The sequence below is a fragment of the Toxorhynchites rutilus genome, chromosome 1, assembly GCF_029784135.1.
Source record: "Toxorhynchites rutilus septentrionalis strain SRP chromosome 1, ASM2978413v1, whole genome shotgun sequence".
Taxonomy (NCBI): Eukaryota; Metazoa; Arthropoda; class Insecta; order Diptera; family Culicidae; genus Toxorhynchites; species Toxorhynchites rutilus.
In genome coordinates, this window is record NC_073744.1 from 139,725,807 (window position 1) to 139,739,167 (window position 13,361).

General features: G+C 39.5%; 1 protein-coding gene across 4 annotated transcripts in view; it reads left to right on the forward strand.

Moving 5' to 3' along the window:
* The window catches only part of LOC129761730 (lachesin), a 320,135-nt gene that overhangs the window by 169,615 nt on the left and 137,159 nt on the right, over positions 1–13,361 (forward strand). For all 4 annotated transcript variants that reach the window (XM_055759483.1, XM_055759475.1, XM_055759499.1 and 1 more), the window contains exon 3: positions 9,947–10,056. In XM_055759483.1, coding sequence (XP_055615458.1) covers positions 9,947–10,056 — 110 coding nt within the window. The remainder of the gene's footprint in view (positions 1–9,946; positions 10,057–13,361) is intronic.

The window sequence follows — 13,361 nt, forward strand, 5'->3', positions numbered from 1 at the left end:
CTAACAGAGACATTAAAATCAAGCTACCTGGGGGAAATCGGCATTGTGAATACATGAAAGTAGGGGGAGCCTTTGTTCCCACCGAAATCAGTTCCCTAACAGAGACATCAAAACTAAGCTGCCTGGAGGAAATCGGCATTGCAAACACATGAAAGTAAGGGGAACTTTTGTACCTACCGAAATGTGTTCCCTAACAGAGACATTAAAATCAAATCATTATCAAAAAGTTTAACGATATAATTCTTCAAACATATCCAAAATCAACAGATAGTCAAACGGAATACTATGTCAACTATGCGGTCGTGTCTCGGACACAACCCTCCTGTGACTTTTTCCTTATTCAAAATCCCCGCAACTTATTCCGTCTGACGAACCTCAGGATCAGTTTGGGAAATGCTTCCTTTGGCTGGTCCAAGGAGGTAACATATCTCGGTGTTACCCTAGACAGCAAGCTGTTATTCAGACAACATATCGATAAAATTGTGACTAGGTGCGGTATGATGATCAGATCATTATATCCACTCTTAAACAGAAAGTCTGCTTTGTGTCTGAATAGCAAGCTTGCTGTCTATAAACGAATCATCTTCCCGGTGATTGAATACGGCATGCCGATTTGGAACAGCTGTGAGCTTTCGCCGATGCGTCTGAAGCTCCAGCGAATCCAGAATAAAATCCTCAAAATGATCCTCAATGTTCCCCCCTGATCAAGAACATCTGTTACTCATGACCTGGCTGTAATCGATACACTGGAATACTGGTTCGTCGCCAAGTTGAATAATTTTCGAGAGGGCTGCTTACACTCGGAACAGCAAGTGATAAATAACCTGTATAGGTACACTAGTGTTAAGTAGTATTTAGAATTCTAGATTAGGTAGGTTATCATATTTGAAACAAATAAAAAACTATGTAATTACTGCTTTGTGAAACATCTTCTTCTTCTTGAATGGCGTTAACGTTCCCTATGGAACTTTTGCCGTCTCAACGTATGTATTAATTAGCGTCATTTATTAATACTTAGTTGAGATTTCTTAAGCCAAATAACACGCCTTGAATGTATTCCGAGGGGCAAGCTCTAGAATACGCGTGACCACAGTGCAAGTCGAAGGAAATTTCTTTGACGAAAAATCCTCCGACCAGAACGGGAATCGAACCCGAACACCCGGCTTGATAATGTGAGACGCTAACCACTCGACCACGGGTGCTTTGTGAAACATGCATTCGGCAAAACTTAAACCTCATATTGGAGAAGTGTGTAATACGCACCCCCTAAGCGAGAATGAATTTATTTTGACCATGCTCTTCAAAATTAAGGTAACAACTACGTCAGTACGTAGATTAGTTAACCCTCAGTCATCTGTAATCGTTCTGAATTTTAGATAGTGAATAACAAAAGTGCTACGAATTTTGTATTTTGTAAGGCGCCCAAATTCTATATTTTCCAAACATAGGTGTTAAATGGCCCAGCAGAAGTATAATATGCTCATAAGATGTTCCTCTCACAAACTATGAAGCTCAGAGAAACAGCTTGTACGAATGGGAGATTCCATCAATCTATAAACTTCATGCCCACCAGCGAAGAGAAGAAACCGTTTCTCCGGTGAGCGTTTTCTCCCAGCATTCAATTGCTGAAGACGAGACCATCTTCTGGCCGGATCTCGCTTCGTGTCATTATTCAAAGGACGTGTTGGAGTGGTACGAAGCCAACGGGGTCACCTTCGTGCCAAAGGAAATGAACCCGCCCAATGCGCCGGAGCTTCGCCCAATAGAGATATATTGGGCGATTATTAAGCAGGCCCTCCGGAAGAATCCAAAAGTTGTCAAATCGGAGGTGGACTTCAAGAGAAAATGGATTTCTGTTCAAAAAAAAACTACAACCTGACGTTGTACAGAACCTTATGGACGGGGTAAAGCGGAAGGTGCGAGCATACGGGCTTGGGCTCGAAGTATGAATAAAAAGAAAATGCCAAAAGTTGTTTAATAGTTTTTATTTTACTGTCTTAAATTTTCAAAAGGATCGGTCTACTGGGCGAATTTCTACAGCGTTTTTTCCGTGATGCAATTTGATGTGACACACCCTTTATGATTCTATTATTGACTAGCACGATTGCCTATATCCATTGCATTTCTATTCTTGCTGGTTTACGAGAAAATCAGCCGGGTCAAATTGCCCGTCAGGCGCGTTTTGGACACATCTCCTCTATATTGTGTGCTCAGAGAATGTAGGAAAAAAGAGCGCGAACTGGAGAATTGATGCACGAATACTGGGAGAACACGCTCACCGAAGGAACGGTTTCTCCTCTTCGCTGGTGGGCATGAAGTGAATAGATTGATGGAATCTCTCATTCATACAAGCTGTTTCTCTGAGTTTTATGGTCTCTGATAGAAACAATTCATGGGCATATTATGCTTCTGCTGGGCCATTTAACACCGTATGATTGGAAATTTAGAATTTGGGCGCCTTACAAAATAAAATTCGTAGAACTTTTGTTATTCAGTATCTAAAATACAGAACGAGTACAGATGACTGAGGGTTAACTAATCTGTGTACTGACGTAGTTGTTACCTTAAATTTTGAGAACACGGTCAAGATAAATCCATTCTCGCTTAGGGGGTGCGTATTACACACTTCTCCTATACATGCCAGATGTGAAGACATGTTTTCGTTTTGAAGACATTTAATTTTGTGAAAACATACTGAGGTCATTTTAAAGTATGTGAAAACAATTGTTTGTGTGATTTATCGAACATGTTTTAGAAATATCGTAATGGTTTGCTCATACTTGTCCATTATGATTACATTTGAAGGCATTTATTCGTGTCATGCAGAGATATTTGAAAAAATCATCTGGCATCTCCGAAATACAAGCTATTTCTCTCGTGAGAATGTAATCCGGCCGAAAGCGAGCAAATTGCCCCGATCAAGGGTATGCCGTACTGCCCGATGGTAAGCTGATGCGGAAAATATCAAATTGAGAAGGAAATGAATCCTTTCTTACCGTTTCCTTCATCGGAGATATCCACTGGGAACTCGACTCGATAAATATGGCTCACAGTTATCGCCTCTGAATCGATTTCAAGCAAGAAAAACCTTATAGAAATGATGTCGAAAATTACATCGAAAATCGCTTCCAAAGAAAATTATTTTTCTTATTTTTTTAAAGCATATTACAAATGTAAAACTTGCATGGTTGGATTCTATCATTGACTAGCACAATTGCCTATAACCATTGAATTTCTATTCTTGCTGGTTTACGAGAAAATCAGGCGGACCAAGTTGCCCGGCAGTGGAGGCGATCTGGCGTAGTGGTAACATCCATGCCTCTCACGCTAAAGGTCACGAGTTCAATTCTCACTCCCGACATTCTTCCAAAAATGGAAGTAAAAAGTGACGAACCAGCCAAATGAGTTGAAAATCACTATAATACAGACAAAAAAAAAAAAAAAGTTGCCCGGCAGGCGCGTTTTAGAACCATCTCCTCTACCAATATGTAAATACCAATATTTAACAAAGACGAAAAAAGAAAAATCACTGTATCACTTGCCATGATAATAATAGGATAGCCTAAGTGTACTGTTAAATAAATATGAAATCAATGCAAAAAAAAAATGTAAAGGCGATATAAAGTGGATTTACAAGGCAGTGTTTTTGGGGTTAACGGGCCGTGGCAACTATATTGTCGCCAATTCTTGCAACTGTTTCAAAGGTAAATAGGTGTTATTCCTCATGTGAGAATTATGTCCTCTGAAGTTGAAGTCGATTCGCTGCCTAGTTTCCACGGCCCGGTAAAGGGGTAAACCGTCAATGCCCTCTCCGAGTCATATCAAAATCACAACACTTTATGAGAAAATTGATTTACCCCTCTTCACCAGCGTCATAACTTCTCTACTCATCCACTTATTCACTTACATCATAAATATCTAATCAACCATTCAATTTGCAGCATAAATCTACACACAAACAGGAAAAAGCTCAGACTTATCTTCTTAATCCGCCCCAGTAAGCATTCGATGGCAGTTGCTTGACACGTCTTAGTCACACTCATCCCCTAGTCAATGAACCCCTCAACACTCCTCACCCACGATAACATAGGTGATTTTCGCCTCAACAACTCGTCCCCATGACCTGCCTTCGAACCCTAAATTTCCCACCGATACCTTGCAGTCGAGCAGTCGAAGCGAAGTGAGTTCCGAGTGCTGTATGGTGTGCTCTCGAACCACATCAAAACAGAAACACTGAAGCGAACCTTGAAGGGATGCTGAAAAAATCCGTTTCGCTAGAATGCGAACATTGGGGAGGGGAGTGTGAGACGGATGGGTAGCCCAGGGGAGCCTCTCGCTTTCGCAAATCGTATGAATCGGGTGATCCGAAGAAAGATTTGCTGCCTTGTGAACCTTCTTTTTTGCCCCATGCTTGCCGCACAGGAAAGATTGCCTTCTTTGCTACTGGAGGTGGCGATGGGAAAAAACTGAAGTCGAATTGTGGGTGGAAGGGGCGGCGGTTCGATTCAATGAGGCAACGGAAGCGGAAGCGTATGGATAAGATTAAACCTGTTATTCTATTCTTTGCGAACGTGAGAAGAAGTGATTTGTGGCGTGTGAAAATAAAGCATGAAAAGCTTTTCGTAGGGTTCATCAAGGATTTTGCGGTGTGAAATTCGGGATGGGGGTGAAGGTGTGGGAAAAAAGACTTCGTTGCGAGTGTGGGGATGGATCTGTCAAATTCTTTAGTGAGGCTTTGAGATAGGGAAATATATAACGTGAGGAGTTGCAACAGGTTTCTTTTCCTTTTGTTGACATCAGGGAAACGGGAAGAAATGCTTGGAGCGATTTTGTAATTAACGGATTAACACTTCTGCATGGTGAGAAGATTAAAAAACAATCAGAAAGTATTAAGATTTTTTCATCCAGTTTTGAAAACAAGCTCAACAAGTTAACGCCCATAAATCATTCTTGATATGGTAAAGTTTGAAGCAAAATTTATGTTTATTTAAATTGCCCTTTTATCGCCCCCGTTTCGCAGACTTGTAGCTTTCGTCGTTTTTTTTTCCAAAAGAGAATAGCTACGGTGGGAGCATGCTATTATTAAGCACTAACTCACTTCGTCCGCGCAGCAACAGAGTCCACCGGCTCACAGCAGGATACAGTTTAATCGACATCATTAAAATGTAATAACTTTCGCGCGTCGCGTAAAGTATGGCGTCGGCGGAACGCGTGGGTACACAATGTGATAATTATAGCGGAATGGATATGATGTCCGTGGGCAAAATACTTGAAGCAGTATTCAAGTATTTGAACGGTGATTTTCCACTCAAATTGGCTCTTTGAGAAATTATGGGTATTGAGTGAGAGTGGAACAAGATAGATATAACTTGACAACGCTCTACCAACTTGTTCAACAGTTTGGCTGAAAAGTTCATAAGGTTGACGTCTAGATGGCGCCTCTACTACTTGACTACTATCTATCTACTTGACTATCACAAAGCACTATCTTTCAATGGATACGTGTCAAAATTTGACAGCAATTTGTTATTGTGAAAAAGATGGAAGAATCCGAATTTCGTGCACTGTTATCAGGACAGGTCGGACTCGATTATCCGGAGACTCGATTATCCGGAAACTCGATGATCCGGAATTCGATTATCCGGACTATTTTAGTTTCAATTTTTTTATAAGAAATTTTGAGTAATTTTTTAAAGTATAAAATAATTTTTCAAAGTATTAAAGTATAAATATGATCGTTTGAACAAAATTGAACGTAGCTAGGTAGAGGAGGGGGCTGGAATAGGGGTTGTTTCATACAACTAGTTTCGATTATCCGCAGTAGATTTATATTCGTTCAAAAATTCTAAATTCATACTGTTCTTCGATCACACCAGCGCGATGTGCATACTTTTCGGCGCAGTGAAACACAAATTACAGCATAACTCGAGAATTCATCAAGCAAACGAATCCAAATTTGGCATGTGGGGGTTTTAGGGTGCAATAAATGTTTCTATGTTGGATAGACACTCCTCCCCCTTTCTGAGGGGGGTTGACATGCAAATGAAATGCAAATTTCAGCATAACTCGAGAATTAATGAAACAAATGAACCCAAATTTGACATGTGGATGTTTTAGGGTGCAATAAATGCATTTTAGGGTGCAATATGGTGCAATGGATGTTTTAGGATGCACTCCTCCCAACTCTCTAAGGGAGGAGGGCTGCCATACAAATGAAACACAAACTTCTGCATAACTCGAAAACTAATCAAGCTAATGGAGCCAAATTTGGGATGTGAGGTAGTTTGGGTACGAGAAATATTTTTATGATAGTATGCGCCCCTCCTTCCTCTGGAATGGAGAGGGGGTCCCATAAAAACATTACATATATTTCAACCGAACAATTGAATTTTTTTTTCTGAAAATTCAATTCCCATGTGTTCTATAATTACATAGTGAAAAGCGTTGTTGGTCTATTTGATGTTTGCGTCAACAAATTTGATTTTCGTTCGAAAATGGAAATGTATTTTAATGTGATAAAATGCGCCCCTATATCTTCTTCTCTCTATATAAATAAAAATAAATTGCCAAATGTGTTGATAAGAGCAAAACTCGAAGAAGGAATTATTCGATTCAGGGCTATCTTCATCCTATCATATTATCTGTATCAAACATTTATTCGGTGTAACGAAGAAACATGTTATTTGCAAGTGATTGAAAAATCTCGAGAATTGTGTCTGAAAATAATCTGATTTTATAAAGACGAGTTTTGGTAAATATCCTAGGAAATTCATATTTAAAGTAAATCGTAAAGGGTCAATTAGAAGATGAATCAATGAACAGGTGTGGGATTGAGGCCATGATCGTAAGTAAGAAAACGTGAATGTTTGGAGGTATTGATAACAAAAAAATAATTTTTGGGCGGGACGAAGTTTGCCGGGTCAGTTTGTGAGCTTTATAATTTCAATGACCACTTGAATTATCTTACTTATGTTTGCGTGTCATTCTTGCAAATAGTTGAGATTTGAAATATTCACAAAAAGTAGACCAAAAGTTTTTTTTTTTTTATTTGTATTATAGTGATTTTCAACTCCTTTGGCTGGTTCGTCACTTTTACTTCCATTTTTGGAAGAATGTCGGGAGTGAGTATTGAACTCGTGACCTTTAGCGTGAGAGGCAAGGATGTTACCATTACGCCAGATCGCCTCCACTCAAACGTTTTTGGACGTAGGACTACGTCTTTGATTTCTATTTAGATGGTCACTCTACAAAAAAATGTTTCTCGTGAATGTTGTTTGCAACACAAAATTGTGTGCAATAATTTATTCTATCAATCAAATTGGACATCCAGTCAATGTGTAGGAATAAGAGTGATGTAGATGGTGAAGTGGGTTAGTGAGATGGCCGCAATTGCATGGAAAATCATGGTGGAAACGAAAATGTTTCTGCAATGACAACGGTACGACGTTGACATCTGGATACGAAATTAGTTTTTCACTTATAATCTAATCTTATCTTCAGATACAATTTTTGTAATAGATTATTTTACCACTTGAAAAAAAAACAAATTTTTCCGTTCACATTGAACACTTGATACGGAGAAGTTAATTTTAATTCATAATTTTGTTTGAAAGGTGTTCATTCTGCCTGAAAACCCATTATTATCTTTGACGTTTAACTGACTCGTAAAACTTAGTCCAATTATGTTCCGTTCACCGTGAAGTGTGTACGGGTATGAAGTCCATAGTCTGCAAACGAACATTATTTCACCGAACAAGGCAATACTCCCGATGACTGAGAATAGCATAGCTATACATTAAAAATTAAGCAGTGTTATGACTTCATGTGTATGCAATGTAATAATGACGATATATTTTTTTTTGTTTACCAATCCACATATTCTTCGTCTACCATTCCACTCTATTATGTGTCATACTGATATTCATTTTCAGTTAGAGAGTTGAACAGCTTCTGGTAGGAAAGGCAATTTTTTGTTCGTTGCAACCCATTTGATTGTTATAGGTACATATAACAAATGACCATTTGGAGTATCAAAAGAGTCAATGTTACGGACCCAGATAGCAGGGCCGGCAATAAAATGTTATTTGAAGCACGATTCGATAATTTCACTTTGTTTTTCTCAAAAATATTTTTTTTCTCAGTGTATATTCTTTCCAAAGCCATAAATCTCTACAATCCGTTCTTAGATAGTTTTTCTATACAACCAATAACTTATGAATTATGAACCCCGCATTGTAGAACAGCCATTAGTCGTTTTTCTCATGACGGTGACGTCTGTTATGAAGCTATTGACTAGTATGCAATGCATTCACGCTTTCGATACTGTTGCTATCTATAGGTCACCTGGTGTGTCAAAAGTTACATTTGTACGAAAAGATCAATCTCTGAAAGTTGTCGATATGAGAGAAATAGAACGTTATCTTACGTCAAAAGAAAATCATTTTAGCGTCATTTTGGTGGACTTGAATAGTCTAAATGATAAGCAGGTCATCTCGACTATCGCATCTGACGGAACACACAGTTGACAGCTAGATTTATCTTATCTCAGCAACATGAGCGAACAGATTAAAGTAGACGAATGTTCCACTCGAACAAATCAAACAGAATTCCTTCCAAGATGCCACAACTGACAGCAAACGAGCCGGAAATTCTTTACTTCCGCTTTCGAAGCCGCCCCTCCGAACTCCCAACCGTTCTCGCAAGCGTAAAAGTGCAAAGCAACACACCATTTGAGGCTTGTTAGACAGTGTGTCAAATTGTTGTCACTATACTGTGCACCACTCTAATTCAATTAAGACGCACTGAAACGTTCAATTTCTGTTGTCATTGTGTGTTCATTAACGTATGCAAGTACCCAACTTTCTCCCACTCTTGGAGCCGGTCTTTCATCCCGCACTTGCAGCACTGCTCTGCCCCCGAAAACTTCATCCACGTCCCATAATTACTCCTACACAGCGACCAAAAGCACCCGTTTGCAGTGCAATTGCTGTCGCTCTTTTGTTGCTCCCCCCCCCCCCCCCCACACAGCACTTCCGGATTGTTGTCGTCTCCCAGCAGAGAGTCTTCCGTTTGGCTCCGTACAATTTGCGGTCGATGACGAACTTGTCCGCAAACAATTCAGTGTGGGTTTGTTCGAAGGCTCGATAGCCCGGCAAGGGCGACGATTGTGGGAAGGTAGGGGGGGGCGGTCAGGACACGACTGCTGAAATGTGTTGTCTAAATCATCGATCTTGGAAGAGGACTAGTGAAAGCCAATCCGGATAGAGAGCAGATCTCGGAGACAACTGTTGTAGGCTGACCGCATCCCTCCGACCGAAATGATAGAGTGGAAGTTCATAACCAAATTGATTAGGAAGAACAGCGGGGTGAAAGAGAGAGGGGGATTATTTCTGAACATATGTTGTCATTGAATGCGAAAGCTTGGCTCCGAGATTGAGCTATTGAATAAAATTGACATTGTTCTGGGCAGCAAACGAACGGGTCAAGTCGAAACTCGGGGGAGAAGGATATAGGATACGACTTGCAAGTGGCTTTCTAACAATGCTATGAATACCAATATTAGGTGGTCGATGACCAAGTGTTGATTGCCTGCCATGAACGAGTCGACCTCCCCGGTGGGATGGGGCAATCGAGGACAGATGCTGCAGTTCAAAGTTAAACGGAGACAGCCGCTTTGATTATGAGGGATTTTCAGAGGGAATATGTTTACGATATCAATGGAACGCAAAGCAACAAACGGAAACAAATCTATATAAACATATTTACATGATGAAGAGTGGTATTTATTTATGTTCAGAATAAACATTATGAATATGATTGCTTTGAAACAAAATAATGTTTGTCATGCGACATTTCATATGTTTGCAAATATTGATTTGTAAAGTCCCATCCTTATACAAAACAACTAATAAGTACTTTTCTCTTCTCTCCTGTAATCAATATCCAGACGTGTCAACGTTCCAACCGGATTTTGCCGAGCCAATCATTAACATTTCGGTGGCCATCGGACGAGATGCGACGTTCACCTGTCACGTGCGGCATTTGGGTGGCTATCGGGTAAGTCGGGTATGGATGCCGTACCGAGCCATACGAAGCGGTACCCCGTATCGTTTCGTATGACCTACCCTACCATGTCATAGACGATGGATGAAAACCGGGGCTCCGTTGCGCGATGGGAGGATGATTTAAATTCCGCAGGAATTAATTTCGCCACATTGGAATCGTTTCATATGAGGAACCACGAGAATAATGTTCGTTCCTCATCGTGTTTGAACCCTTTCAAAATCCTTGCGGCAGTCACTTCACCAGTTCTCGGAGCTGATCCCGCTCAATCCCGTCACTAATTGGAGTTTGCTAGACGATGTCGACGATAGCGACAAACAAGGAAGGACTTTCTTTGGACGGTTTTAGAATTATTGGAGCACACATCGTTGGGGATTTTGTGCAGAATTTGGGTTGGGATTCAAAATGTGGCTAACATTTTGCATGCAAAAAAACGCGGATTTTGGGATATATTAATTCATGATTGGCACGTTATTCCACCCCAGGAGAACGATGCGCGAGTAGCAGCGGTCATCAAAATCATCGGGGATTAGGGCACCTGTTCAACGATGGTTATAATCGGCCGGGCAGGATAAACGGAATTTATATTACAAGCTGTATTGTGTAAATATTGAAGCATATAGTCGATGGTGCAAATCCAAGCCTTCGCAGCTCATTTTGGCCACTATAGCGCGTACTATTAGCCGAGGAAGTTTTGGAATGGTTCATTAGAAAGCCTTTGGTTATATCCTCAATTTTCAAACTAGTTTCATATACAAAAATGATCCTATCTACTTTAAAATTACTTCAGCATTGTCATATTGTGTACTAAGTATGAGATTTCGATGTGAATAACTTACAAATATTCAAAAAATCGAAACATTTGGGCATTGTAACTCGTTGAGTGTATTCTTTGTCACTTAAAAAACCCTAAATCGCGACAGGAAATGATGTTCTTCATAATATGATCTGGTAGATGATTTGCGGTGGAATGACATTAAAGATGGCTCCTATGTTGACTTCAAGTCTTTTGAAACAAACCTTACACTCATAATAGTCCCAAAGAGAGCAATCTGTAAAGTTATCTCGGTATCATCTAATTGTAAACAAACAATGCTTCAATTTATATTCTAGTGTGTAGGTATTGGTGACTACCATACACTGCATGATTTACATATGTGTGTGCATGCGCTGAGCGTAAACGAATGTTTTCGTATTTTTCAACTGTCAAGTTTCTATAAGACCAGTTGGATTTTCCGTTGTTTTAGTTGTTTTTTTTTTGTTTTATGGGACCCCCTCTCCATTCCAGAGGAGGGAGGGGTGTCATACCATCATAGGAACATTTCTCATATCCTAAAGCCCTCACATCCCGAATTGTGCTTGATTAATTCTCGAGTTATGCAGAAGTTTGTGTTTCGTTTGTATGGCAGCCCCCCCTTAGAGAGGGGGGTGAAGAGTCTAACCACCATAGAAACATTTATTGCACCCTAAAACCTTCACATGCAAAATTTGGTTTCATTTTCTTGATTAATTCTCGAGTAATGGAGAAATTTGTGTTTCATTTCTACGGCAGCGCCCCTACATACCAGTTTTCATATTGATCAGTTCACTAGTTTCCGAGTCCATAAGAAAGACAGACAGACAGACAGACAGAAATCCATTTTTATATATATAGAAGATAGATGTTAGTGGCGTGGAACATTTGTAGATATATTGTGTTGGAGTATCAAAAATTACTCTGTTTTGAGGAGGCTGAATTAGATGACTATTAAAAACATAATAAAGACGAAGAAAACATATTTTTTGTGGTTTTTTCATTCAATCATAAAGTCTGCAAAATACTCAATGGCAACATTACAGAGAAGTTCAATTTTCGGTGTGTGACACCGTGCGCGAGTATACGTGTTATGATTTTGCACGCGAGTACAGGAGGATTAAAGAGGTTTAAAATCTTCTTGCGGTGGACGCCCCGTATCTCCCGGATGCGATGTTATCACAGTTATCACATGAACCTTCTTCCGTACTCGTGACTTAGCACCACAGTCTTATCCGCATAGTACGGTCACTCATCACTCATTTCAGCCTTCTCAACCATCTTATATATAAAATTCTCGTGTCACGACGTTCGTGGTCAAACTCCTCTGAAACGGCTCGACTTATTTTAATGATATTATACTCAAAAAACTTGGTAGGCATGAGAATAGGTCGTAAACTATATATTATACTGCTAGGATTTATATTTGATACCGATAAGGGTGGTCCCATGCAAATAAAATCTGAATAACTTTGTTTTCGTATTTTTTTGCATAAATTTGGCTTGAAAAAAAAACTTATAACCATATATAACCAATTTTCACCCTCATCTCCTTTTTTTATCGCGATATATGTATTTTTATATAAACGATACCAAATAATTGATTCGTCGGTCGTTTTTTAAACAGGACGAATTTATTTACGTTGTTTAATGCCAGATGGCACTTCGTCCTCTTCATCGAATTGCACCCTACACATACCCAAGTAACCTCAATTCGACTAAACCTAGGAATATCGCCGGCGAGCTGGAAGCACAATGAATTATTGAAATTATTCTAATCACACTCATGCTCGGAATGCAAAATAACAGTCACGCTATTGTCGTCAATCCTGATAAAAAACCGATTGAAGAGCACGTGTGTAGATCCAATGCGCCACAGTTACTTTAATTATTAGGAACATCATTACTCATTTTGAATTAATATTTTAATATTATGTGGTTGGAGGAGACGAAACAAACAAAAGAGTGCCTTCGATGGATTCTTATGTGTGTCGTTTGATGAATTGGCGCAGTCAGGAAAAAGTCATTCTAGGATGTCTTGAGTTGTGTCAATAATCCATGGTCAACATATTCGCAAAGGTAGAGAGCGAACGACTACGATTCCTATGAGACAATCAACAGAAGCGGTTCGAGGAATGATAGCAAGAGGCTATCATGAGTAACACCTACACAGTCTTTGTTCTAACGACAGCACGTGTGTTCAAACAAAAGAAATGCAGTCTTTAATGGGCTCTATTACAAAATTACACGTATTTCGTCCAACGTGTTGCTGGATGTATACAAAATTTATAAAAGAATCGTTAAGTTCGGACTGTTTTCTAAGTATTTAAACAACATCGAGTAATGATTTTCATCCAAATTTAAGCAATTTAAAATTATTTTCGTGTCTGCTAATCTGATACAGATTAAATTGCTCCACGAATACGGATTACTTATTTTGAAGTTTATTTTGCGCCGAGGCAAGGTTGCTACATTTCATAGTACGAATGATCAGATTTCTGAATGC